Below are 27,571 nucleotides of genomic sequence, written 5' to 3' on the forward strand. Positions count from 1 at the left end.
TGACTCAGCAGACACGCCTGGATTCATGTATTCGTTCAGCAAACATTTATTGTTATGTGGGCCTGGCTCCATGCCAGACACGGGGGTTACAAGAGTAGACAGGCAGGGGCACCAGTGTTACAGTTCACACTCTAGGGGACAGCGACCTTTTCTTATCTTCCATCCTTACCTCCACCTGGCAAGGTAGGTGAATGGGGAGGACTCCATACAGGTGACTGGAGGGAGGGTGTGCTCGTTTCTGATTTGGGGAACACAAAGGGACAGGAGGACAAAGCAGAACAGCAGTGTGACGGAGGCTCTGAAACTGAAGAAAGACGGAAGTCCAGGCTTGAAACGAGTTGTAGGAGCCATGGGCTCCCATGTTAAGTGACTCAGAAATGGTGGGGGAAGAGCCTCATGCTCTGTGGCTGTCAAATGGCCGCTCTCTTGGGGGAAACGTTCGGGTTTGTGTTGCTCCGTCCAAGGTGACCTGCTGGGGACTAAGACAGGCCAACAGGTGTGGTCAGAGAAAACAGGTGAGAGCAGATTTGCAGAAAGCTCAGAATATGCAGATGACATGAAAGCTCAGAGGGGTGCTACAGTTTGGAATTGAGGGGCACCCTGGCCGATGGCCCTAAGATTGAGTGGGGCGATGACTTCTCAGATGAAAGCAGTCCTAGTTTAGACAAAGATGCTCAACGTGGAAAAGACAAGCTACCCGTCATTCCTCAAAGTCTCGTTACCCTGAAAATGGCATCGCAAACTGTCCTCCACATCACACATTTATTCCCTTAAGTGGTCAGGACACCAAGGAGAGGACAGTCCTGTGCAGATGACCCACAGCCCTAGTGCCTGGACCCGAGGTCTCCCCAGTGTAAAGGTACACCTTGTAACTTTCATTTTTCTCTTCCTATACCCACTCATTCATATTTCCAGAATGCCTGCCTGGTGTTGGGGGTGCAGGACAGAAGCCCCGCCGTTCACATTTGGATGGAGGAGGTATGTACACGAAGGACACAGACCCACACGGAAACGGAAACATTTACAACACAGCATGGCAAGTGCCTGAGCCCACGGCCAATGGGGGCTGACCGTGGAAGTCACAAACTCCAGGGCTTCATCTCGCCAAGTTGAAGGCCACACCTTGGCAAACCCTCCCCCGCCCCTGCCCCGCACCCACCCAAGCTTTAAATTTTTTTCAGTTTAGGAGACCCAGCAGTCTCCTTCATAACCTCCACATGGAGGTTTTGAATAAACTATTCAGAGTCAGAAAATTCCAAGCTTTCTTCCCTTAAACCTGCCCTCCCCTCCAGATAGCATTATTTACAGAATTCATTATAAAATGTACGGCAAATATTGTACTACAACTTATCGCTAAACTAAATTCATTACATGTTTTTCCCTTTTAAGCTTCTTGGCTATTTATCTTCACTGTCCCGATGACTTCTGGTTCTTATTTTCTTGACGCCCACATTGTCATTTTCCTGTTTGGGAACAAAAGTATAACTCTTAAGTAATTTAAAAGAACAATTTTTGTAACCGACTCTGCAAAAACCCCGATCCTTTCTAGGTGTGATGCAGGCCTTTAGTCCTAGAAAATTAATCTTGAGGTTGGAAATAAACTTTAAGATAGAGCCTGTGAAAGTTGCCTTAAACTGTTTTTACTATTTAGTTTTTTAAAGTTAAATACTGTGTCCTTTGATAGAAAGGTTTGTAAGCTATTTTTAAGTTCATACATCATAAAAGGAGAAAGAAAATTTCCACACAAATACATACATTTTCACTAATTTTCATAAATACCATTCAGAAAAAGTGAATTCAAAGGTATAATCAGGCTGAAATATTGTTTTCTTTTATACACAAAGACATTTATTTAAGACCTTTATTCACAGGTGCTTGCAGTTAGTTGACTGTTTTGAAAAAAATCAAGCTGTAAACTTTTATTACAAATAAAAAATGAGGTTCTTAAAGATCTCAACTTGACCAGATGTGAAACAGATTAAAAACCAGAAGACCCAAAAGGTTTCGGCCTGGTTTTCTTCTCAGACCAAAATCTTTTGGGTCTTCTAAACAACTGAGGTGTTTGAAGGGGACCACCCCTCAATGCTACGTGAGTGTCAGCGGAGAGCACATTTGGGACGGGACAAAGGACACCAGACTGCCTCCCGGGTGGGAGCTCTGAACAGTGCTACCCACCTAAACACACCTCCACCTGCTCTTCATCCCAGCTTTCCAAAGGGACGCCTTCGAAATCAGGCGTTACCCCTCTGGAAGTTTCATTCAATCTCTAACCAGGGACTGAAGACAGCTGCCTGGAATCTTACTACAGGGTATGCAACGAGCAGTCAGAAAATACTAACTGGATAAATCCCTTTTCCTTCCTTTTTTTAAAAATTTTTGGCCACGGCAAGCAGGATCTTAGTTCCCTGACCAGCGATTGAACCCGAGCCCCCTGCAGTGGAAGCTCGGAGTCTTAACCCCTGGACCGCCAGGGAAGTCCCATCCCCTGTTTTTCCTGAATGATGACTTTATAATGTGAATTTACTATTCAAAGTGGAATTCCCAAGCCAGATACACTTGAATATAGAGACACAAAATGTGGCTTAGATTCATGCCTCTTACATTAGTCTAACCGGGAGCTGGTGGCATGTTATTACATATCATGTGTTGTGTCTGCTCTAGCAACATAGGGCAAAAATCATATTGAAACATTCTATGCACTTAATAAAAGAGAAACAGGAAATTACTTGCCTTTTGGAGGCTGTTGGCACATCTCCTGGCACCCCGGGTTACTCTCTGCTCGGATTCACTCTCCGAAGGGTTTCCTCGAGGGTGGAGAGAAATCTTCCTGGATCTCAAACCCTTGAAGTCTGAATATTCCGTTGCTTCTTTCTCTTCCTGCTTCTTCAAGGGGATTTCCACTCTTTCCTGCCTTGCTGTCTCCTCTGTTGCATCAGGCAAAGGCTTCTGATTCTGCTTCCCAGATCTCAAGGGCCTCCTTCTGTCTTGAACTTTGCCCCCAGAGGTAGGATTCTCGGCTGCATCTTCTGGGCTTTGTAGCTTCATCTCTTGGGAGGTCTCCGTGGACTTCTTTTCACTTCTCTTTATTTTCATCTTTCCTGCTGATATAAGAGACCCAGGTCTTTGCTCCTCTATATTCGTTTTAGTGGGGCGCCTGGTACGCAGGGACATTCCCTAAAAAAATTCAAAAGACATCCACAAAACGTCAAGAATGAGGAATACAAATTTTAAAACTCCACATGGAGAAAATCATTCGAAAGTGAACTCAAAGGGGGATTAATTGGAAAATTTTCCATTGGTTCATTTTCTAAGATGCCAGTAATCTAATCGAGTCAAGGGAGTGCCTGTCACTTTGTTCCAATGGAGGAATCACCATTTCTACTGATAAACCATAAGTAAGGAATTCAGTATAAATTCCAATCACAATGTCTGAATGTCATATACGTCAGTCTGATTACAACAAGCGTTAAAAGGGTATTCCAGGAGAATGCCCCATTATTCAGGTAGTAAATGAATTCCTAATCCTTTAACAATCATTGATAGAGCAGGACAGGAAAATCTCAATTTCTGGAATCGAATTTACAAGCTTCTCTATCTGACAACCCTGACAGTTAAGGTCTTCCCAAGACACACGCCCCGTGAAAATTGTTCTAATTGTTTCAATACTGATGCAGATACTACTTCTACCCAGCGCTCCAGGTCTCAGTGTCTGAAACAAGGCAGCACTGAATTGCCCACTTTTTCTCGGCACAAAGTTCCACACCTTTGAAGATGAACACAACTCAGTCACTTCCTGAGAAGTTCTTGGCAAAATGTGTAATAATAATTTTGACCAGCTATTTTCCCAAATTAGCCTATTCTCTCTAGAAGTCCCCAAAGGATGCTTTACGAAGGTCTGCAGTTACTCACTGTGTTGAACGCAGACCCCACGGGGAAAGGGTACCCACACATACATTCGGGTTATGTACAGCTTACAGCAAACGTTATACCAGAATGGAGAGCATCCACCCAAGATGACACGGTACGATTACATCACACCACCCATCACCTTATTTGGAGCGTGCGCGTCTTCTCCTTGTGGATCCGTAGGTTTAGTTTTCATGTCATTGTTGGGCAGGTTTCCCACAGGTTTAGTCCTTTGTGCCAAAATCCTCAGACTTCTCTTCTTCACTCCCGAGGGTTTGGGGGGCTCCCGTCTCTCCCTGGGGGCTGTCCTCTGCTTCTTCTGGAGGGGCTTCTCTTCCTCAGGGTCCTGTGCAGCCATCGTGGGGCATAGCCTCTTCCTGCCCACAACCCTTGCATCTTCTCCCAGTTTCCTCTTGGGGGATGGGGAGATGCAGCTTTCACCTGGTGATTTTACAGGGTCTCTGCTGCCCACAAGGTCTCCCATGAACCTTACTTTAGGGGCCCTGAGGACTCTTCGGGATATTTCTACAGGTCTTCTTCTGTCTGCTGTTTGCTTTGGGGCTCTCTTAACTCCAGAAGCATCGTTTCCCAGTTCACTGGCCTGACCTGGCTTTTGGAAGAGCTCTTTGAAACTGGCCGGATCTTCCAGGGGTTGGGATTTTTCCTTAAATGTTCTTCGCCGACTCTTGACACAAATTACATTTTCTGCTGAGTCCAGGTTCTGCCTTGAAGTTTCCTTAAACACTTTGATATTGTTCTCACCACCTGCTGGTTCTCTGTGCATGGTTCCCCCTGCTGTTTGGATGGGCTCTCTGAGTACTGAGAGCTCTTCTAGGTCTACTTTTCCCAGTGGTGACTTGAGCCGCCTCCTTCTACTTGCTGGCCTGGTGACTGGTCCGGCTGGTGGAGATTGGCAGGGCACTGCAGTGATTTTAACATCACTCACCGGTTCTTTGGCCTGACCTGGCTTTTGGAAGAGCTCTTTGGAACTGCATGAGTCTTCCACGGGTTGGGTCTTTTCCTTAAATGTTCTTAGCCGACTCTTGATGCCAATTACATTTTCTGCAGGGTTGAGTCTCTGCCTTGAAGTTTCCTTAATCACTTTGCTGTCTTTTTCATCACATACAGGCTCTCTCTGCGTATCCCCTGGTGTCTGTGTGGGCTTCTTGGGAGCTGAGGGCTCTTCTACACCCACTTTCTCTGGCGGTGACTTGACTCGCCTCTTTCTACTTGCTGGCCTGGTGACTGGTCCGGCTGGTGGAGATTGGCAGGGCGCTGGAGCGATTTTACCATCGCTCACCGGTTCTTTGGCCTGACCTGGTTTATGGAAGGGCTCGTTGAAACTGCACGAGTCTTCCACAGGTTGAGCCTTTTCCTTCAATGTTCTTAGCCGACTCTTGATGCCAATTACATTTTCTGCCAGGACCAATTTCTGCCTTGAATTTTCCTTAATCGCTTTGCTGTCTTTTTCATCACATACAGGCTCTCTCTGCGTATCCCCTGGTGTCTGTGTGGGCTTCCTGGGCGCTGAGGGCTCTTCTGCATCCACTTTCCCTGCTGGTGACTTGAACTGTCTCTTTCTACCTGTTCGCCTGGTGACTGGTTCTACTGCTGGAGATTTATAGGGTATTGTGGTGGTTTTCTCATTAGTCATTTGTTCCTCTGCATGATCTGGGGTTTGGAAGAGCTCTTTGAAGCCAGCCAGGTCTTCCAGGGGTGGGGCCTTTTCCTTGGGTGTCCTTGGCCTCCTCTTGCTTCCAGTTACATTTTCTGCAGGGTCCAGCTTTTCTTCTGGAGCTTCCTGAGACACTGCAATGCCTCTGTCACCACCGTCTGGTTCTCTGTGTGAGTGTGTGGACTTCCTGAGTGCTGAGAGGTCTTCCTGCACAGCCACTTTCTGGGAAGGTGTCTTGAGACGTCTGGTCATGCTGGTTGATGTAACAACTGGTTCTGGTGGTGGAGATCGGCAGAGCATTTTGGGGGTTCTGTCCTCAGTCGTTGGTTCCTTGGCTTGATGTGGGGTTTGGAAGAGCTCTTTGAGGCCAGCCAGGTCTTCCAGGGGTGGGGCCTTTTCCTTGGGTGTCCTTGGCTGCCTCTTGCTTCCAGCTACATTTTCTGCAGGGTCCAGTTTTTCTTCTGGAGCTTCCCGAGACACTGCAATGCCTCTGGCAGCACCCTCTGGTTCTCTGTGTGAGTGTGTGGTTTCCCCTGGCGTTTGTTGAGGCTTCCTGAGAGCTGAGACATCTTCCTGCACAGCCACTTTCTGGGAAGGTGTCTTGAGACATCCCTTTCTACTTGGTGTGTTGGCTGGTTCTGGTTGTGGAGATTGATGAGGTATGTTGGTGGGTCTGTCATCAGTCGTTGGTTCCTTGGCACGATCTGGGGTTTGGAAGAGCTCTTTGAGGCCAGCCAGGTCTTCCAGGGGTGGGGCCTTTTCCTTGGGTGTCCTTGGCCGCCTCTTACTTCCAGCTACATTTTCTGCAGGGTCCAGTTTCTGATGTGGAGTTTCCTGAAACAATTTGATGCTTTTATCATCACCTACTGGTTCTCCCACTGAGTGCCTAGTTTCCCCTGGTGTCTGTGTCATTCTGCATGCTGAGAGCTCTGTCTCTACATCTGCTTTCCCCAGAGGTGTCTTGAGCCATCTCTTCCTATTGGTTGGTGTGACAATTAGCTGTGGTTGGGAGGACATGTGGAGCGTTTTGGGAGTTTTGACAACAGCCCTTAGTTCCTTGGCACGATCTGGGGTTTGGAAGAGCTCTTTGAAACCTGCCAGGTCTTCTAGACATTGGACCTTTTCCTTGGGTGTCCTTGGCGGCCTCTTGCTTCCATTTATATTTTCTGCTAAGTCTAGTTTCTGCTTTGGAGTTTCCTTAGATAATTTGATGCTTTTATCACCATCCGCTCGTTCTCTGTCTGAATGCCTGGCTCCCCCTGGTGTCTGTGTGGGCTTCCTGGGCTCTGAGGGCTCTTCTGCATCCACTTTCCCTGCTGGTGACTTGAACCGTCTCTTTCTACCTGTTCGCCTGGTGACTGGTTCTACTGCTGGAGATTTATAGGGTATTGTGGTGGTTTTCTCATTAGTCATTTGTTCCTCTGCATGATCTGGGGTTTGGAAAAGCTCTTTGAAGCCAGCCAGGTCTTCCAGGGGTGGGGCCTTTTCCTTGGGTGTCCTTGGCAGCCTCTTGCTTCCAGTTACATTTTTTACAGGGTCGAGTTTTTCTCCTGGAGCTTCCTGAGACACCACAATGCCTCTGTCACCACCGTCTGGTTCTCTGTGTGAGTGTGTGGACTTCCTGAGTGCTGAGAGGTCTTCCTGCACAGCCACTTTCTGGGAAGGTGTCTTGAGACGTCTGGTCATGCTGGTTGATGTAACAACTGGTTCTGGTGGTGGAGATTGGCAGAGCATTTGGGGGGTTCTATCCTCAGTCATTGGTTCCTTGGCTTGATGTGGGGTTTGGAAGAGCTCTTTGAAGCCAGCCAGGTCTTCCAGGGGTGGGGCCTTTCCCTTGGGTGTCCTTGGCCGCCTCTTGCTTCCAGTTACATTTTTTACAGGGTCCAGTTTTTCTCCTGGAGCTTCCCGAGACACTGCAATGCCTCTGTCACCACCCTCTGGTCCTCTGTGTGAGCGTGTGGGCTTCCTGAGAGCTGAGACATCTTCCTGCACAGCCACTGTCTGGGAAGGTGTCTTGAGATGTCCCTTTCTACTGGGTGTGTTGATTGGTTCTAGTTGTGGAGACTGGCAGAGCATTTTGAAGATTTTGTCAGCACTCATTGGTTCCACTGTGTGATTTGGTGTTTGGAAGAGCTCTTTGAAGCCAACCAGGTCTTCCAGGGGTGGGGCCTTTTCCTTGGGTGTTTTTGGCCACCTCTTGCTTCCAGTTACATTTTCTGCAGGGTCCAGCTTTTCTTCTGGAGCTTCCCGAGACACTGCAATGCCTCTGTCAGCACCCTCTGGTTCTCTGTGTGAGTGTGTGGTTTCCCCTGGTGTTTGTTGAGGCTTCCTGAGAGCTGAGACATCTCCCTGTACATCCACTTTCTGGGAAGGTGTCTTGAGACGTCCCTTTCTACTTGGTGTGTTGACTGGTTCTAGTTGTGGAGATTGGCAGAGCATTTTGGGGGTTTTGTCATCAATCATGGGTTCTTTGGCATGATGTGGGGTTTGGAAGAGCTCTTTGAAGCCAGCCAGGTCTTCCAGGGGTGGGGCCTTTTTCTTGGGTGTCCTTGGCCGCCTCTTACTTCCAGCTACATTTTCCGCAGGGTCCAGTTTCTGCTTTGGAGTTTCCTGAAACAATTTGATGCTTTTATCATCACCTGGTTCTCTGTGCACGGGCATAGTTTTCCCGGGTGTCTGTGTGAGTTTTCCGAGGGCTGAGGCATCTTCTACATCCGCTTTCCAGGAAGGTGTCTTGAGCTGTGTGTTTGTCCTGGTGGGCGTGCCGACTGTTCCTGATCTGGGAGATTTACAGAGCATTTTTGTGGCTTTGTTCTCTGAATCCACTGCTTCCTTGGCATGAGCTGGGGTCTGCAGGAGACTTGGGATGTCCAGCTGGTCTTCCTCAGGCTGTGTCTCCTGCAAGCTCTCGAGGGCGGTCAGGTCTGCTGCTAGCTCACACCTCAGCTCTGAGGCTCTCCTTGGTCCCCTCACGGCTATCGTGTGTTTGGAATTCCCTTTTGACCCCATGTGCTCTGTCTGCGCTTCACTCTCCTTCGCGTCTCCCTCCAGCTTCTGCTCTGGCTGTGGTGCTTTCCTCAGACATCTTCCCAAGACGTTCTCAAGAGCGTCAGGTTTTGGGCCTTCGTTTTTACACTCTACACCTGGTGCCTGTGAGCTTCTGAGCTCCATGGACCTTCTCAACTTCTTTGCACTTGATGTTGTCTTTGGTGTCATTGCCTCAGACACTGGAGTTTCCATCTCGGCACCTGCTGTTTTATACACGTTCCTGGGAGTTTTCGTAATACTTTCATTTATTTTAATTTTCATACTCTGGCGTCTTAAGGCAGGGCTTGCAGAACTTTGATCAGACAGCTCTTTTGGTGCATCTTGAGTCCCAGGGGACACATTCTGTCCTATAAGAAATTAAAACATGCATGATGAGTATATTCTGTGCACCGTGCGCCAATGTGGTGTTTTAGCCTCACGAGGTATTTAAGAGCCAATAAACCAGCCTCCCATCCATCTCAGGATACGAGGCTGCCTACGTGGCCATAAATCTGCCTGACATGAACCACACACAATTAAGAACAATGTTTTTGGGTGACACAGAGTGGGGTCATGCATAGGCAGTGGTAAGGGTCTATGGGGATCGGATAAAAGAAAAACATTCCTTAGGCTGCCAGCCAGGTCTCAGTGAGCTGAACACACGCATTTTTTTCATCAAACGTGAGAAACAGCTGTTTCATCTGCTGGACCACCAATGCAATAATATGGATTATACTTAGTGCGCTAAGGGTCCATGTTACACAGGAAACATCAATTCTTTAGCAACAGGAAGCATCTTGAGTGTAGCACACTGTCCCCTCTATGACAGAAGCTCGGTGACCAGTGTAAATGAGAGAGAAACAGACTCACATCTCACTCTCACCCTGCGGCAGGTGCCCAACCAGAGATTAACAGGAGTACCTGCGTGGTGCACACCTGCTGCCTTTCTCTTTGGTAATTGACAGCACTCGCACGTCTGAGTAATTTACATATAAGTATGATGAGAGATCATTACACTTTCCTGCTTGTCAGCCTCTTTACTTATGCTAAATGAAGGCCACGTGTACACCCGTAGTTTACGGTTAGTAAACAGGCATATGCCTTTCCATGCAAGTCTCTGAAAGCCAGTGCTACTTCAGCTGCTGATAGAAACCTCCCCTAAGAACAATGGGACAGGGAAGCTGGACATGGTACTTTATCAGGAATATCTGTCGTAGCGAAATAATACAGTAGCTGTTGTGAAAAAAGAAGACCATCTACAGTTTCCACTGAAAAGATCAAAGTGCCAGGGGAAAAAAAGGAAACCCACCAGAATTTTCTGAAGCACACAGCAGAGGTTTTCCTCCTGAATGAGGTACTGGAAGCTCTTCTCCAAGCAAACCCTCTGAATTTGAAAAAGTGGAGGGACACAGGCTCATCCTTTGTGGTTTCTCTTTCACTGGAGTCCTGAACATTTCAGGCAGCCCTGTTACATGAAAATAGTGGAAAAACAGTTAACAGACTGCTCATACCTGCAAATCAGCATGCCTGTCCTCACGTACAACAGAGGAAATGTCGGAAGGCAAACAAGAGATCACTCCCTAGAACTTCTGGGAGACAGGGTCTCACAGGAGAGGTTGATGCATCAGCTGTGGACCCATATTTTGAAGAGGGCAATGGCGAGTTAGACTCATAAATGGCCTCTTCTCTGGCCTTCCTCTTGGAAAGAATGTAATGACGCAAGTTGATGTCCACCCTCTTCTAGAGTGAACTCCAGCTGTGAGCATTGGCCAGAGGACAGAGGCTGCCCTCCAGGGTCCCTCTCCATGCATCCCCAAATCCAGGGCCCTCAGGCTCCTTCGATAAGTCCTAGGTTATGCACTACAAGAGTTTATGTACAAATAAAATGTCCAAATGTTAAAAGTGAGATAGGACTGCCCATTTTTAGTACTGTCAAGTACTAATATCACCATCTTTTCATTTTAACACCAAAAGGTAGTACTAACATAATCTCAGAAAACAAACAAGCAAATCCATCCAGTTCTCTAAAGGGAAGATTTAAGTTTCTCAAACTCTCATTCTCCTCCTGTTCTCCTTACTTTTCTCATTCTGACATCAATGGACCAAAACAGACCAGCAGCCGACTCTCTCGGTCTGGCAGCCGTCTGCAAACTGTGTTTGGGAAGCCTGTTCTGAAGGCACCCAAGCCAGGCAACTCACTTAAAAAGCTCATTCCTCCGCCACCGTTCAGGCCTTACTTAAAATACCCAAGATTTAATATTTCATCACATATTAATGTTTTGTCATAAAAGTACTCACACCGAGGGGTGGCCTTTGTTGAGTGTCTAGAAAAATGTTTTGAAGGAAGGCTGAAAAAATTTACCATCCCAGGTACTATTTAAACTTCTACTTATCTTATAAATATTTTTGAGAATTTGTCTTCAATGCTTTGTAACATATATAGTAGTACACTCACACTTGTGCGTAATTTACAAGCATACACAGAAATCTGTGTATCTGTGTATAAGCTCAAATTGTTTTTTACTCATGGAGCATGCTATCAGAACTCTGGCTATCACTGTTCTACATGTTTATAGTTTGCTTTTAAAAAGCTAATAAATATGTTGATCCAAATGTGATTCTAACTGGAGGGTATTTTGCATAGGTTTTATAAGTGGTACAACAATTCTCCCATCTTAAAATCCGCCAGGAAATAAAAACTAGGTTCCACCTAATGGATTCAAGTGTCACCTCCCTCCATAGGTGCTCAGAATGGAAACCACTGGTCAAACGACGTAGCAGAAAATCCCAAACCCAGGGTCCTGCCGTGGTTCTAATCCAGTACAAGTGTCAGCAGCTCACATCACACTTTTACTGAAAATAGCAATACTGGCTCAACTATGAATGGCTCAGAGAAGCCTTTGTTTCATGAACCAGCTAAGCTACACGGAAGGAAAAGAAATCTTGAAGCAAAGCATCACTCAAACCAATTGCTCCGACTCTGGCAATTATAAGAGCAAGGCTGCTTTTTCACCATGAAGCCGCTGCCAACGTCGTATACCCGCGCTGCTCTCCCAGGTAAAGATGTGCATGTCCTGCCATACCTGCTTCCTACAGGCCACGTGACTCCAAATCGTCAGGGGCCTGGCCTTGTTCTCCAATCCAGCACCCTGTTCCTTGAATATCATGACCCTCCGAGATGACTAGATTGTTTATCCTCCTGTCCCATGCACAGCAGATAAACAAACGTGATACCCACCCATGTGGACCCACACAGGAGGATGAAAGCGTTCTGGTTCCTAAGAGCCATGGCTATGCTTTTACCTGAAAGATCTTCACTAAAGTCCATTGGTTTGTTGACCACGAAGTTGTTCAGCATCCTGTAGGGCCGAGCTGGCCCGTTCACTTTCTCGATGTGAGCTTTCCCTATTATTATGGTACAGGGAGAGTTTGCGTGGCCTGTGCTAAACTGATTGTGAACGATGCCAGTCAGCTTCTGGAAAACAATCAGGAAGTCAATAAAGCGTCAAAGCCTCAATCCACACTTAATGTATCCCTTAATCATATTATGTATCAAAGAGCAATTCACATTGGAACACCTACCTTCGGAGTATTATTGGTTCTTCTTTGCCTTTTGCTCAGGGGTCTTGGAGGTCCACGTTTAACAGCTTTGGTCTGGGTCTGCTTGGTACCAAGTTTTACCACGTCTGCCCACGATTTTGCCACTGTCACAGGGAAAAGATGTTGAGACTTTTCAAAACCGGCACTAACGAGAAAATCAACCTTGAAACCTATCTGTCGATACAAGACTAACCAACTAAATTGGCCTCAGAAGCGCCACTCCTTCTCTTGGAATAAATCATCTGTAAGATGCCATGCTGGCTTCGATCCACGGAAGATCTCTTGGAGGGCAGGTGGCTACTTTTTCTCCGTCCTCTCTTGGGAATATCTGTCTGATGTGGAGATTTGCTGTCGCTGGAGATGGAAGACGCCTTGGATAAGCTACGGCAGCGGTCGGGCGCATCTGGAGAAGCGGCAGCAGCATTAGGAGCTGGAGGCCTCACAAACGCATCCTGCACAGTCACCTCCAGACAGGCTTCTGGAGAATCTTCTTCCCCTGATGGCTGAGGCTGCTCCTGACAAGATTTAAATGTGCGTAAGAAACCTTACCACAAACATAACTTCTCTGTAGGTTCAAGATGATGGAGTAGGACGTGTGCTCAATCCCTCTTGCGCGAGCACTGGAATCACAACTAACTGAAGAACAATCATCGACAGGAAGACACTGGAACTCACCAAAAAAGACACCCCACATCCAGAGACAAAGGAGAAGCCACAGTGAGACGGTAGGAGGGGCGCAATCACAATAAAATCAAATCCCATAACTGCTGGGTGGGTGACTCACAAACTGGAGAACACTTATACCACAGAAGTCCACCTACTAGACTGAAGGTCCTGAGCCCCACGTCAGGCTTCCCAACCTGGGGGTCCAGCAATGGGAGGAGGAATTCCCAGAGAATCAGACTTTGAAGGCTAGCAGGAGTTGATTGCAGGACTTCGACAGGACTGGGGGAAACAGAGACTCCACTCTTAGAGGGCACACACAAAGTACTGTGTGCATCGGGACCCAGGGGAAGGAGCAGTGACCCCATAGGAGACTGAACCAGACCTACCTGCTGGTGTTGGAGAGTCTCCTGCAGAGGGGGGTGGGGGGGTGGCTGTGGTTCACCAAGGGACAAGGACACTGGGAGCAGAAGTTCTGCGAAGTACTCCTTGGCGTGAGCCCTCCCAGAGTCCCCTATTAGCCGCACCAAAGAGCCTGGGTAGGCTCCAGTGTTGGGTCGCCTCAGGCCAAACAACCAGCAGGGAGGGAACCCAGCCCCACCCATCAGCAGACAATTGGATTAAAGTTTTACTGAGCTCTGCCCACCAGAGCAACAGTCAGATCTACCCACCACCAGTCCCTTCCATCAGGAAGCTTGCACAAGCCTCTCAGATAGCCTCATCCACCAGAAGGCAGACAGCAGAAGCAAGAACTACCATCCTGCAGCCTGTGGAACTAAAACCACATTCACAGAAAGAGAGACAAGATGAAAAGGCAGAGGGCTACGTACCAGATGAAGGAACAAGATAAAACCCCAGGAAAACAACTAAGTGAAGTGGAGATAGGCAACCTTCCAGAAAAGGAATTCAGAATAATGATAGTGAAGATGATCCAGGACCTCGGAAAAAGAATGGAGGCAAAGATTGAGAAGATGCAAGAAATGTTTAACAAAGACCTAGAAGAATTAAAGAACAAACAAACAGATGAACAATACAATAACGGAAATGAAAACTACAACAGAAGGAATCGATAGCAGAATAACTGAGGCAGAAGAACAGATAAGTGGCCTGGAAGACAGAACGGTGGAATTCACTGCCACGGAACAGAATAAAGAAAAAAGAATGAAAACAAATGAAGACAGCCTAAGAGACCTCTGGGACAACATTAAACGCAACAACATTCGCACTATAGGGGTCCCAGAAGGAGAAGAGAGAGAGAAAGGACCAGAGAAAATATTTGAAGAGATTATAGTCGAAAACTTCCCTAACATGGGAAAGGAAATAGCCACCCAAGTCCAGGAAGCACAGAGAGTCCCATACAGGATAAACCCAAGGAGAAACACACAGAGACACATAGTAATCAAACTGGCAAAAATTAAAGACAAAGAAAAATTACTGAAAGCAACAAGGGAAAAATGACAAATAACATACAAGGGAACTCCCTTAAGGTTAACAGCTGATTTCTCAGCAGAAACTCTACAAGCCAGGAGAGAGTGGCATGATATACTTAAAGTGACGAAAGGGAAGAAACTACAACCAAGATCACTCTACTTGGCAAGGATCTCATCCTGATTCGACAGAGAAATCAAAAGCTTTAAAGACAAGCAAAAGCTAAGAGAATTCAGCACCACCAGGCTTTCTATTTATTTTATATTGGAGTAGAGTTGATTAACAGTGTTGTGTTAGTGTCAGGTGTACAGCAAAGTGATTCAGTTATACATGTACATGTATCTATTCTTTTTCAAATTCTTTTCCCATTTAGGTTATTACAGAATATTGAGCAGAGTTCCCTGTGCTATACAGCAGGTCCTTGTTGGTTATCTATTTTAAATATAGCCATGTGTACGTGTCAATCCCAAACTGTTTAAATCTGGAAGCACCAAACGTTTCAACCAGTGTCTGTCAAGTATATGGTAGAGATGGGAGTCTACGTCTCTCACTTAAAAAAAAAAAAAAAAAAACGTGGCGGGGGGGAAAGAAAGCACCGAACAAATCTTAAATCTTAATTGGGGTATTTCAGGTGGAAAGATGAAAGGAACTTCCTCATGAGCGAGGCTCTTATCTAAGTTTAAGGAAACACCGTCCGTGGGAATTTAACCACCTTTGATCTGCATGGAAAGACAGCCACTCACTTCCGGGAGCCCATATAAAAGGGAAGGAAAGGAGACATACCTCACACGCCCGTTAGTGTGAAAGGAAAATAAAGACTTCCCAGGCCCTCTGATGAAGGCGAGCTGTGGGCCACCACCTTTCTAGAGATCTAAGGTCACAGCCTAGGGTAGGTGATGAAAAATTGTAAATCATGGGTGTGCTGCCACCCAAGATTTTTCTTTTCACCTTGTAATTCTAAAAGGGAAAAACACCAAAACCTTACGGTTCTGTGTCGTGATGCCTCCAGAGTCTTTCCAAATGTATTTACTATAACCCTAGCATGACCACCTGGCCCTGCAAGTGTGGTCAGCAGGAGGCCTCTGCAGAGAAGGAAAGTCCTGAGGACCCACATGTGCTCAGTCACCCTCGGGCCGTGGTTAGGAACCCAGGTGCTCATTTCCCAACACCCACATGAATGAGCTCTCACAGAGACTTTTATATTTTTACTTTGTTATTAGAAAGAAAAAGGTGTTCATTGTCATTCTACTAGTGTGAGGGGTTGGAAAGAATATGGACCAAGGATGTATGCTATCATCAGACCCGAAGGGGGGACCAGTGGGTAAACTCACCTTGATGATTTTCTTCAGGACGGTTGGCGTGTGGGTGACCAGAGACCGTCTTTGCTTTGGTGTCTCTCCTCTTTTGAGAGGTGTGTTGGGAGGTAAGTTTTCATCGAATAATTCAGGTCTCAGGCGACCACCAAAGGAGACCCGCCTCCTCTTCAGGGACACCTCGTCCATCTTATCTAGAGGAATGGGCACAGACGTGGAGAAGGCAAAAGAGAGCAGCACCATAGGTGTGACTTGTTTCCATTTACCATTGAAGACAAACTAACTGTAAATTCACTGAAACCTGGCACCTCACACACCTTTAGTCTCTTGTGATGCTGACGAAGGTGATGCTGCTTCAAGAGCTCAGGAAAGATCCAGGACAAACCACTAAATGCCAAGTCCCAACCTGACAGGACAAGGACTTTCTTTAAACATTGACAAGTCCTGTGTGGACAGAGCTTAATAAAGGGAGTGGCCTGGAGCAGTGGCTCCCACTTCGGAGCAGGGGCATGAAGGGGATGAGGCTTCAGCAGTGGCCTGAGGAAGCTTTTCCAAGAGACTCACACTTGGGTCTCACTCAGACCTACCCAGTGAGTGGAATTCGAGCTGGAAACCTCTCCTGGTGATATTGACAGATGGGCAATTCACGAGTCCCAAGCCCCACTATCCATCTTTGTGAACCACTTGTCAACATAAACCCTTGCCTGAGTGAGGCGCCCCACTTGTAAGACTTGTGGGGACTCCGTGACTGAAGTGCGTGGGTCTGCTTTCAGAGCCGCACACCCCTGCCCTGGGGGCTCCCTGCAGAAGCAGAGCTGACAGCAGGGCACAGCATCAGAGCACCTGGGGGCCCCCGAGGAGCGTGGGAGGCCCTGGAGCTACCACGCCTGCTTCACGGGTCACATCTCTGCCACCCATGGGGTGCCGTTAGGTTACTGGTTTCCCCATTTGCAAAAGGAAGATAACAAAACTCCTGTCCCATGGGCCCTCTTGCTGCCAGAACAGAGGATGGGAAATGAGTGTCTGAAAGGCACGTAAAAGAACACCTGGCACGTAAACCCATGGGGATGGGGCAGGTGTGTTCTAAGAGCCACCCCACATGAAAAGATTTCCAAGGGATTTCCACTGACTTATTCTAGAGGATCAAACTCATAGGATAAAAGAGCTTTTAGTTCAGAATTGAACTCCTGTGAAAAGCAATTATGCTTATGCTTATTCTCCTTTGTTTTGTGGTAGACGGAAGAATCAAATATGCTTTTGGACCACCTTATTTCCTTAGACCCCCTGCTAATTCTTCCCGAATAACCAGCACTTCTTCTGGTTGGTTGGTTATCTGGGTCTTCACGCAAATCTATGAGTAGAGGATGAATATGTGCCTTTATGTGCCTCACAGCTAATCATTCGTGAAGGAAGGAAGGTCCCACTAATTCATACCTAGACATAAGGTAGGAGTAAACTTGGGGGGGGAAATAAATTTACAGTTAAATAAACTTACTCGTGGAATCACCGAAGCTGCTGCCATCAGCCGAGCTAAGACCGGGTAACCCAGTGCACACCGGATCAGCTGCCATGCCCAGCTTCTCAGGCTTGTTGAGAAAATCGCTTTGAATCTTCCTTTCAGCTTGAGGGACCAATGGAGCTGAAATTGTCTGATGCAGGATCTCTGTTTCTGTTGTCAGATCGTCAACATTTGTAGGATTCCTCTTCCTCTTTCTGGGGCAAAGTTTTTCTGGTGTATTTCCAAAACTCTCAACTTTAACGGGCGTTTGAATACTAGGTAAGAACTTCCTAGGAGGAAACGTTTTAATATCTGCCCTGGAGCCTTCACTTTGATCTAGGTTCAGGGATGCACCACCATTGACAACACTCAGGTCTTCACTCCGCCCACTCCGTGAGGGACTTTGTTGTGAATATCGTTCGGGGGTCATGGTTTGTAGCGTCTCTATCTCTGTGCAGAGGCTGCTGGGGCTCCTGGTCTCCTTGGGCGTCTGAAATGGCTCATCACTCCTCTTCCCCTCAGTCTGGCTACTTCCTTGTTCTCCTGAAGCAGGGTCTGCCTTAATTTGGGGGCTTTGGCCCGATTTGGGTCTGGATTTAAGTGAGACCAGAGTCTCGCTCTGTAAACCACCAGTGCTTTCTTTTTCTGGTGTGCAATGACTCTGTGATCCTGATTTTCTGCGATTCTGAAGAACATTGACTTTTCCTGATTTCACATCTAACTCCACCTTCATTGACTCATAAAGCTTCCTAAAGGGAGACTCATTTTGGTCACTCTCCTTAAGACACTTTCTAGAGGAAAAAGCCTTCAGTTCTCCATTACTGATCCCGAATGTTACACTGGAACCTTCCTGAGAATCCCCAGCAGTGGGAGCTGTTGCATTTCTGCCGTTATCTCCAGGACGTTCTGAGGAATGAACGCTGTTAGGTGTCTTCCCAGCAACAGGATCTTCTGAGTCACCTGAGACAATACCAGCTCCTGTGACATTCTTCCCATGCACCACAGGCCTTCCGGAAGCAGCGTCTTCCGTGAATTTTGAACGGGCACTGGAATCTTGAACTTTTCCATCTTGACAATGAGTTATGAAATAGGAAGCAGAAATTCGAGATTTTCTCAATGATTAACATGGGCAATATTCACATTTTAAAATTATTTCAAATTGTCTTAAAAACCTAGCTTTCCACTTAGCCTACAAATTTCTTAATGTCCAAAATGTATTCTAATGGTGTTCTGGTGCTAGTTCCATGATGAAAATAAATAAATCACTTTAGCCTCCTACACCTCCTATAACCAACAGGAGACATCCAATGCTATCAATCTGCTCAGAATTAGGGGGAACAACTGAGCATGACAATTCATCTCTACATGGACCCTCCAACAAGCATATGGCACCCATACATCACTTGTGAGAAAAGTTAACTCAGGTGTCTGCCTATGTCTGTCCCTTCCTTGCCACAAAGCTACATAGAGAACAGATCTTACAGGATCCCAGACAAAACCAAAAATCTACTAACCAAGGTTGGAAGGGAAGCTAGATCTTGAGACCCGACGCGAAGGCTCCTGTGAATTGGCAGATAAGAACAGCAATTTAGATGCCTTTTCAAATACCGACAGTCACATTTACTAAAATGTTCTTCCTTTGATGACCTTCTCTACCCAACTGTTCTTAGAGAACTTTCAGCGACTTTGAGAAACGAGCCCAAGACATTGGGCTGGTACTCATAACACAAGCATTTCTCAGTTGATTTTTTTAAAATATAGTAATAGAATAAGAAACAAACTTGAAGATTAAAATTGCTTAAATTGAACAGCAGTGACTTTTTATAACTTCCTTGAACTTCTGTGAAAGAAGAATCAAAGCTAAAAGTAAACATCATCCACACTCAGTATCTGGGAACCAAGGGCACAGAATTATTGACTTGACACTGTTTTATCAGAGGTTGGCTAAAGGACCCGTGGGTGAAGTGGGGCTCCACTTAGCATGTGTGCTCATTGCTGGCAGGTACTAAGGGTTTATCTGAAAGCCCAGAAGTTAAGGCAAAAGCAAAAGCAATGCACCCAGAGGCCCTGTACCCTCAGATCACAGGGCTGGGATGCAGCCCTCCTGCTGGGCCACCTTCACATTCCTTCCCAGGCAGCTTTATAGAGGGTAAGGAACAACTACGGAATAACACAGGTGTAAGATATAAAAGTCCAATATTGTTTCAAAGGAGGAAAAATAATATCCTCTGAATTATTAGGGGTGGAAATCACAAAATATATCCAAAGGCAAATACTTTAACTTCTTCCTTTAATCAATTTCCGATATCTTGGTATTGAATATGCTGCTTCTCAAACTTCCCATGTGAGGGCTCGGTTTCTAACTTCCAATCTGAGGTTGACAAAAGGAATCATATGACTGAACAATAAAAATGAATTAAAATTTAAAACTGTGTGCAAAATACAAGCCCATATTTTTTGTACTATAATATCCAATAGCCATAAAAATCACTGTCAAATAACATGTTCTAAGTATTCAACTTCAATATTTACAGTATCACAGTCCAGATAATGAACAGGTCATAGACCACTGGGACCTCTTATCTAACCCATAGTCCAGCTTTTTGGTTGGTTTCCTTATACCTACTAACAAGTTGGAAGCGACGTTGGTTGGTGGGTGGGATACCTCAAAAGCTAGCTTTCCCCCAAAGCTGGTGAGCAGGGTTGACATTAAAGTTAGTCCTCTGGGGAAGCAAGGGCACATGGCAGGAGCAGGGAACTTCAAATGCAGAGCCCACTGCTGATTTCAGGAGTATCTGTGCTAAGGCTCTTAAGCCAGGGAATTCCAACCTGGTCAGAAGAGAATAGCTTGAGTAGCTTCATAAAAAGTAAGAAGGATAGGAAGTCTCAGGATTAACCCAGAACCTTCTAAGTCCTACTAAATCTCCCAGGATGGGCCCAGACTGCATTTTAATAAGGTGGGCCATTTGGAGTACGTTTTCTCCACTGATAGACACAGGGCAGTAACTCTCCTCCAGTGTCATGGGTCATTTGTCTGTCAAAACTGGGAAGCATCATTGGTACCTACAACTCTGATGTGATTATTCTGGATGAATAAAGACCAATGAGTACAATGGGACAAAAAATGAGCCGCCAGATCATGTGGTTCTGGAATCTGAGTTCTGCGTCAGGGTTGCCCTAACCAAAGGTTTGCAAAATCATATTGTGGGATACTTTAGGAGACTTTGGGCCCAAAGTGTAACACCTAGTACTCTCATTTTGAATAAAAGAGGAAGGATAGTTTAAATTATCTTAATATATCTAAGTTCAACTTGTTTTACTACCTTAGCGACGTTTTCCTACTATAACTGGTAAGTCGTTCTCCCTTGTGAGAAATCAGTGTCAAAGTGCATATAAATGATTTCATATCATCATGCAAAAGAATCAGAACCCAAAGTTCCATAATATCCCCCCATCACCTGTTCCCATCTTTGTCCTGGAAATTCAGGTGACTTGCTTCCATTCTGATGACTTTCATTTTCATACCTGAAGCGCACAGAATGACAGGCACATATTCAGATTAAAGATTTGTAACCAATGATAAAATTTCCACATCTGACTAATGTCCAAGGAGCAAGGAACAAAGATCAGGTTTTACTCAAGATATTACCTTATTCATGGAAAGAAATCAGGAAAGTGTTTTTATGCTAAAAACTTAGGTAAATTGGTTTCTTCTGGAACACCACGGTCAGAGGTTGGGACCAGATTAAATTTCTGAACCCTGACTAGTCTGTAAGATTCAACAACTTCCCTGAGCACCTCCTGTGTTGGAACCAACTGCACAAGAGAGCAAAACCCGGTGTCTGCTAGTTTTTGTTCGTGGAAATCATCTGATGGCTTGGAAGGTCAACCAAGAAGCTGGGTGGCATCTGACACCTTTATCACTCTGTGACGTCATTCACCACAGGGTAACCACAGAGCTCTACTGTAAGATCACTATGATCTTTTCAGCTTCCCACTTACTCCATCTGTATCTGAACAAAGACAGGCACATTTTAGGAAGACGCAAAGATATTTAGCAAGAGACATGGTTGTTCTAACAGACCTCAGGTATCCATTCACAGAAACTTTTATAACACATACTGAACTCGGGTACCTCGGTGAGACAGCCTGATTCGAATTTAGATGCCATCTACGTAAGCTCTGAAGCAGCCAATCGTCTGGAACTGTTTCTCATGGTACCAGAGTTCTAAATCAAGCCCTTCTTCCTATGACCCATGTCCTAGTCTTTGTTGGAGGTATTTTGTCATCTCAACTAATCTTAATTTGAGCAGCATCTCATTTGGGGGACATACTTCTGCTCTCCATTCCTCATCAAATATTTCCTGCCTAGAAATAATATTTATTTCTCTATCTAATAAAAAAATACCCTTTAAAAATGAAGGCAAATTCACAAAAAGCACAAAAAAAGAAACGACCAGGATATTCAAATTAGAAAATATCTATTTAATACAAATGAAGGCAGTAATGAAGATGGAGTCCCATTTGGCAGAATGGATGACAAAAATGATCCAACTACATCTGCCTACGAGAGACACAATTTAGAGTCAAAGACACAAATAGGATGAAAGGATAATGATGGGAAAAGATATACCATGCAAACAGTAACCAAAAGAGAGGTGGAGAGGCTGTACCAATACCAGACAAAATAGACTGTAAGATAAAAATTATTCACAGAGACACTGCACATTTTATAATGATAAAAGGGTCAATCCATCAAGATCAAGCAGTTATAGACAAAAGTGCACCTAACAGCTGGTTCCAAAAGATCATCTAAACCTTAAGGATTATGAAAGTTGAAAGCAATGTGATTTAAAAAAAAAACAAAAAAAACACTATAGTATGAAATCTCTCATCAAAATCATTACTAAGGGCTTCCCTGGTGGCGCCGTGGTTGAGAGTCCGCCTGCCAATGCAGGGGACACGGGTTCATGCCCCAGTCCGGGAAGATCCCACATGCCACGGAGTGGCTGGGCCCGTGAGCCATGGCCGCTGAGCCTGCGCGTCCGGAGCCTGTGCTCCGCAGCGGGAGAGGCCACAAGAGTGAGAGAGGCCCGCGTACCGCAAAAAAAAAAAGCATTACTAAAGGTACAGGACATTTCAGAATGATACATGATACAGCTTCATCCACACCAAGAGGAGATAATTCTTAATTTAAACCCATAGTATGGCCTCAAAATATTGGACGCAAAAAACTGACAAAGTTAAAAAACAAAAAGAAAAAAAAATCTTCAATGCGTGATTTCAGCTTACCTGTCCAGGTAACTAAGAATCAGGGGAAAAATTTACTAGGATTCTAGAGTCAGGAATTTGAATCTGATGGACCTACACAGATAGAGCACTCCACGCAGCAGCTGTGGAACACACATTTTTTCCAAACACCCAGGACAGATTAGTAAAAATGTAACCATATCTGATCATAAAAAGCAAGCTCTGACTCATTTCAGAAACTGGAAATTACTCAAATGTCCATCCAGAATGAATAAATTGTGTATAATTGTGTATGTAACTGTGGATCTTATTTCAGTGAAATCCTTAAGCAGCGAGAAGGAACAAACTGGGATGAATCCATCCATCCCAATCCATGCTATGAATCCCACAACCGTAAAAGCAGAACTCAGTTACTACTTTATGGAGTTTAATAAAGGCAGACAAAACCATAGCAGTTAGAGATGCATGCTTAGGTAGTAGGACTCTAAAGACTTTCATGCTATCAGAAAAGCCACATTAGTGGTTTACTTGGTGCGGGGAAGAAGTGATGATTAGAAGATGCATGAAAGAAACTTCCAGAAATGCTCTGTTTATGACTCGGGTGGCGTATTAGTTCTATAACAAAATGTCACACCCTGGGTGGCTTAAACAAGAGAAATTTATTTTCTCACAGTTCCAGAGGCTGGAAGTCCAAGATCAAGGTGTCGGCAGGGTTGGCTTCCCTGGGGCCTCTCTCCTGGGCTCTGGCCGCCCTCTGCTGCCGCTTGGCACAGTCACCACTCTGAACACCTCCTTCCCTGGCTTCTGTGTCCTAATCTCCTCTTCTTGTAAGGACACCACTCGGATTGAATTAGGACCCAGCCTAATGGCCTCATTTTAACTTAATCATCTCTTTCAAGGTCCTATTTCCAAAGATAGCCACATTCTGGGGAGCTGGGGGGTCAGGACTTCAGCTTGGGAATTTAGGGGGAGCACAGTTCGGTCCGTGATGGATGATTATCACAAGGCTGGTCACTTCATGGTAAGCTGGGTCATACATCTCGTTTTGTAACTTTCTCTATGAGTGTATTTTACTTTAAAATAAAAAAAGTAAAATGAATGCAGTTTCACAACACTTGCAACCCAACGAACCTCCTTTAGGACCTGGCCACCTTGGCATAGTTACGTGCTCTCTAATCTTTGAGCTGGAGCACACAATAAACCTCACCTGCCATTCCTTCTAGATCCGTATGAATTTAGATAAAGACTGTGTTGGGAATGGCAACCTCAAACATGCTGGCATTCACCCGCATCACAGAAGGATCACTGATGGACTGTGAGGCTGGTTTTTGGTGGATCAGAAGGTCTATTTCTTTTTAGCCCATTTCTTACCTACCTGAAAGACCGATCAACAACAGTTATCACATCTCCATGTTTTAGCTGTACAGGTTTATCAAAAGTAGATCCATTTACTTGTGTTGGATTTGTGGAACTGAAATTAAACAATATTGCCTACAAGTAGAAAAGAGAGGAAAACATGTAAACTAATAAATGGATAAAAAGCGAAAAGTTTTAAAAAACAGACTTCCGAAAACCCGCTCACCTCCTGTCCATTGATTTCAATTTTGCAGTGTTGTTTGGACACTACGGGAAGCTGAATACGAATGTCACACTCGATACCCCTTAATTCAAAAGAATAAAGATTTTTTAGATTGCTGCAATTTAAAAAACTTACATCAGTGATTCAAAATAAAACAGCATCTGACACTATGTTTTTTTGTGTTTTTTTTTTGCGGTACGCGGGCCTATCACTGTTGTGGCCTCTCCCATTGCGGAGCACAGTCTCCGGACGCGCAGGCTCAGCGGCCATGGCTCACGGGCCCAGCTGCTCCGCGGCATGTGGGATCTTCCCGGAGCAGGGCACGAACCTCTGTCCCCTGCATCGGCAGACGGACTCTCAACCACTGCGCCACCGGGGAAGCCCCTGACACTGTTTGATCTGTAAATGTAATGACATAAAGGAAAAACAAACTGGGCAATGTAAATGATCTTTTCATTTTGCCCCCAATTTTTATAAGTATTGTATAAGCAAATATTTTAAATCATTAAAACTTAAAAGAGTACTGAAAAATAATTATAATGGAAAATATTAGAATACAAAATTGAATTGCCTTTCACTAAGATATCTATGCTTATAAGATCCAACTAAAGGAGTACTTTACATCAGTTTGGAGAATACTTGTTTGTACTCTGTGCTTTTTTTTTTCCTATAAAAAAGGTTTATGTATGTTTATTGGTAATGCTATGTATGTTTCAAGGTTTAATCATCACCTAAAGTGCTGTTATTTCATGCTAGGACCTCTCCGTGTCTCAGTTTCTTCATATAAAAAGAGGACTCCATTGGCAAACATATCATGGTGTTCTTCAGAAAATTAAATGTTACTCATGTCTGTCATTTGCTTGGCACACAGTAAATGCTCATAACTTGTGAGCTTTTTATTGTTTTAAAACTATATTATTGGGACTTCCCTCGTGATGCAGTGGTTAAGAATCCGCCTGCCAATGCAGGGGACATGGGTTTGAGCCCTGGTCCGGGAAGATCCCACATGCCGCAGAGCAACTAAGCCCGTGTGCCACAACTACTGAGCCTGCGCTCTAGAGCCCGCAAGCCACAATTACTGAAGCCCGCACGCCTAGAGCCCGTGCTGTGCAACAAGAGAAGCCACCGCAATGAGAAGCCCGCGCACCGCGACGAAGAGTAGCCCCCACTCGCTGCAACTAGAGGAAGCCCGTGCGCAGCAACGAAGACCCAATGCAGCCAAAAATAAATAAATAAACTACACTATTAACTGACAGAGTCACAAGCCTCCTATCATTACAGACACTAATCTACAAGCCACAACAAATTATCTAGACGCAACCTGTCTTTTTACAGAAAACTAACATCAGCAGGAAGCAGCTGAAGGGAGAATTCCCAAACCTACACAGAAACTAATCAAAGACGCCCTTAGCAAGGCTCTTTGGGTCTCTGGTGTTCCTGTTACCATCCTGTGCTTTTACACGTTTGAACAGACCGTATGCCTCCTCCCTGTACTCAATACGAACCTCTGGAGTCTAAGAATACCCCTTCCTACCTGTACCATGACCAAACACTTACGAGTGGGTTTCTGGATTATAAAATCTCGCATAAAAATACACTTAATCACTACAGTATAATAACAGAATTACTGCTATTTGGTACCAAAATGTTTTTGGTTTTTCCCTTTTGAAGAGAGTGGAAGCTATGGAAAGTGAACAGCTACTTTAAGCCAAAGAAGAGAATTTGATTTTTAGGTATCAGAACATCCCAGCAAGAGACAGAAAAAGACGATCTCATTAGAACTGAGAATCTGTTTGGCAGGAGACAGCCATCAGGAATCACTATAGACCAATGGTGTGATTAATGGTGCCTGTTACGCAGGGACCAGAGTTACTGCCACCACCAACACCAAGGCAACAAAACAGAAGTTCTCAAAACGCAACCAGAAGGACTTTCCTTCCCATTTCCATTTTTCCAAAAAGACCGACAAGCCATGCACAGATTCCTTCCTTCACTTGTTCAATAATATCCCCCAGCAGCCAAGGAATGCCCAGTTTGGAGAGATTTCAGATGAACACAATGGCTTTCTAAAGACAGTCTGAAGTGGAGCAGGATTTGAGAATCCTTTACATTTTTCTCCAGTTATATTTTTATCAAATCAATTTAAAAATTTGTGTTTGACTGAAAAAACACAACTATGTTAACATTGTCTTCGAATTCTATTTCATAATAAATAACCAGTAGCATTGACAATACATAGGAAGTCCTGAGCAAACTCGAGGGCTGACTACTCCTAGAGCTGTGTATCTCGTCTGTTAATCTCTGGTTAGTAATATTGAGGGGTTTTTTTTAAGCTAAATTGTCTAAATTGTCCGCGGGTGGGCAGGGCTCACCTTCCAAACAAGCAGGTATGAAGGCTCAGTGGAAAGTGGGGGCCGTCGACCCCGCTCCTTTTAATGGTAACAAGGCGTCTTGTAGGACCCATTTTCTAAAGAGGAATTTTGACTATAATCCGTACCGGAAGGTCAGGCATCAAAAGGTTTGCTGAAGCAGACTTACAAGCAATCCTTTGACTACACGCCACTGACAAAATAACAAAAATAAAACACACAGGGGGTGAGGGTTATTCTAAAGCAAAGAGCTAAGAAGTTACTTGTAAGTGACCAACTGGGGTCGCGTGTACTATTCACCGCTGCCCCTGCCGCCCCGACCCACGCCTTACCTGACCCCGGTGGAAGCCCCAGCCAGGCCCGGGGCTGCCTCCACCACCCAGCGCCCTCCAGAGACCTGCGTCCAGGACGCCGCCCGCCAGGCTCCTGGCTCCCGGGAGTTCCCACCGTGACCACACGCCAGAGCCCAGGACGAGCCAGGCAGGCCAAGGCCGCGCTCCGGCGCTGGTGTCCGCATAGCCCCGAGTGGTCCACGCGGCCTCCGCCCCGCCGGCTGCCCCCGCCCCCGAAGCTCCCCGGCCGCTGCTCACCCAGGACGAGTCTCCCGGGGCGACACCAGTGGTTCCGCCGCTCGTCGGCGAGCAACCCGAGTCCGCACCGGGAGGGGCCGGCGACGCGCCCACCTCCGCTGCAGGGACCGGGCCTCAGTCCTCTGGCCCGCCCCCACCTTCGCCGTGGCCCCAGTCCCCGCTCCTCCCGCCCTCGCCCTCGCCGGTGGCCCGCTGACCCTGCCCAGAGACGTCCCGGAGGTGTCCGGCGTTAGCGGCTCTGGCGCGGAAAGCCGCCGCCGCGCCCTCCAGATTCAAACGATAACACCGATTCAAATTTGGCGCTAAGCGCTGCGATTGGGCGCAGGGGAGAGGAGGCAGACCAATGGGAAAGGAGAGGGCGGAGCAAACTGGGACGGGCTCTGCGGGGCGGGACGGGACGGGGCGGGGCGGGACGGGACGGGGCGGGGCGGGGCGGCCGGGCTCGGCCGGGCTGGCTCCGGTGCATCCGCGGAAGACGGCCACCTGAGGGTCCTCAGCTTCCACGGCACCTACGGGTATGAAATGCAACAGGGTCCCTCCGCCGCGAAACCCTTCTTGCCTTCTTTTCTCTAAGGACCAAACACAATTGTACAGTTAACAGTGGTACATAATATGTTACTCATTGCTGGAAGGTTTACAATTTTTAAAAATTCCTATATCTCCCTAAAAATAA

At 46.0% G+C, this 27,571-nt stretch overlaps 1 protein-coding gene across 1 annotated transcript; it reads right to left on the bottom strand.

Annotated features, from left to right (window-relative positions):
• Positions 1-27,072, bottom strand: MKI67 (marker of proliferation Ki-67). The gene is made up of 15 exons (XM_089898357.1): positions 26,899-27,072; positions 26,312-26,501; positions 23,943-24,021; positions 23,736-23,851; positions 20,569-20,635; positions 18,625-18,670; positions 17,108-18,178; positions 15,631-15,806; positions 12,402-12,723; positions 12,191-12,312; positions 11,912-12,083; positions 9,918-10,073; positions 4,049-8,976; positions 2,731-3,174; positions 1-1,463 (listed from the first exon to the last, which is right to left on the bottom strand). The coding sequence occupies exons 2-15, from the start codon at positions 26,401-26,403 to the stop codon at positions 1,398-1,400; spliced, it is 7,857 nt and encodes a 2,618-aa protein (XP_089754483.1). The 5' UTR covers positions 26,404-26,501; positions 26,899-27,072; the 3' UTR covers positions 1-1,397.
• Between the last annotated feature and the right edge of the window lie 499 nt (positions 27,073-27,571).

The sequence above is a fragment of the Delphinapterus leucas genome, chromosome 16 (assembly GCF_059928025.1).
Source record: "Delphinapterus leucas isolate spDelLeu-1000000601 "Yukka" chromosome 16, BTC_Dleu_Yukka2, whole genome shotgun sequence".
Taxonomy (NCBI): domain Eukaryota; kingdom Metazoa; phylum Chordata; class Mammalia; order Artiodactyla; family Monodontidae; genus Delphinapterus; species Delphinapterus leucas.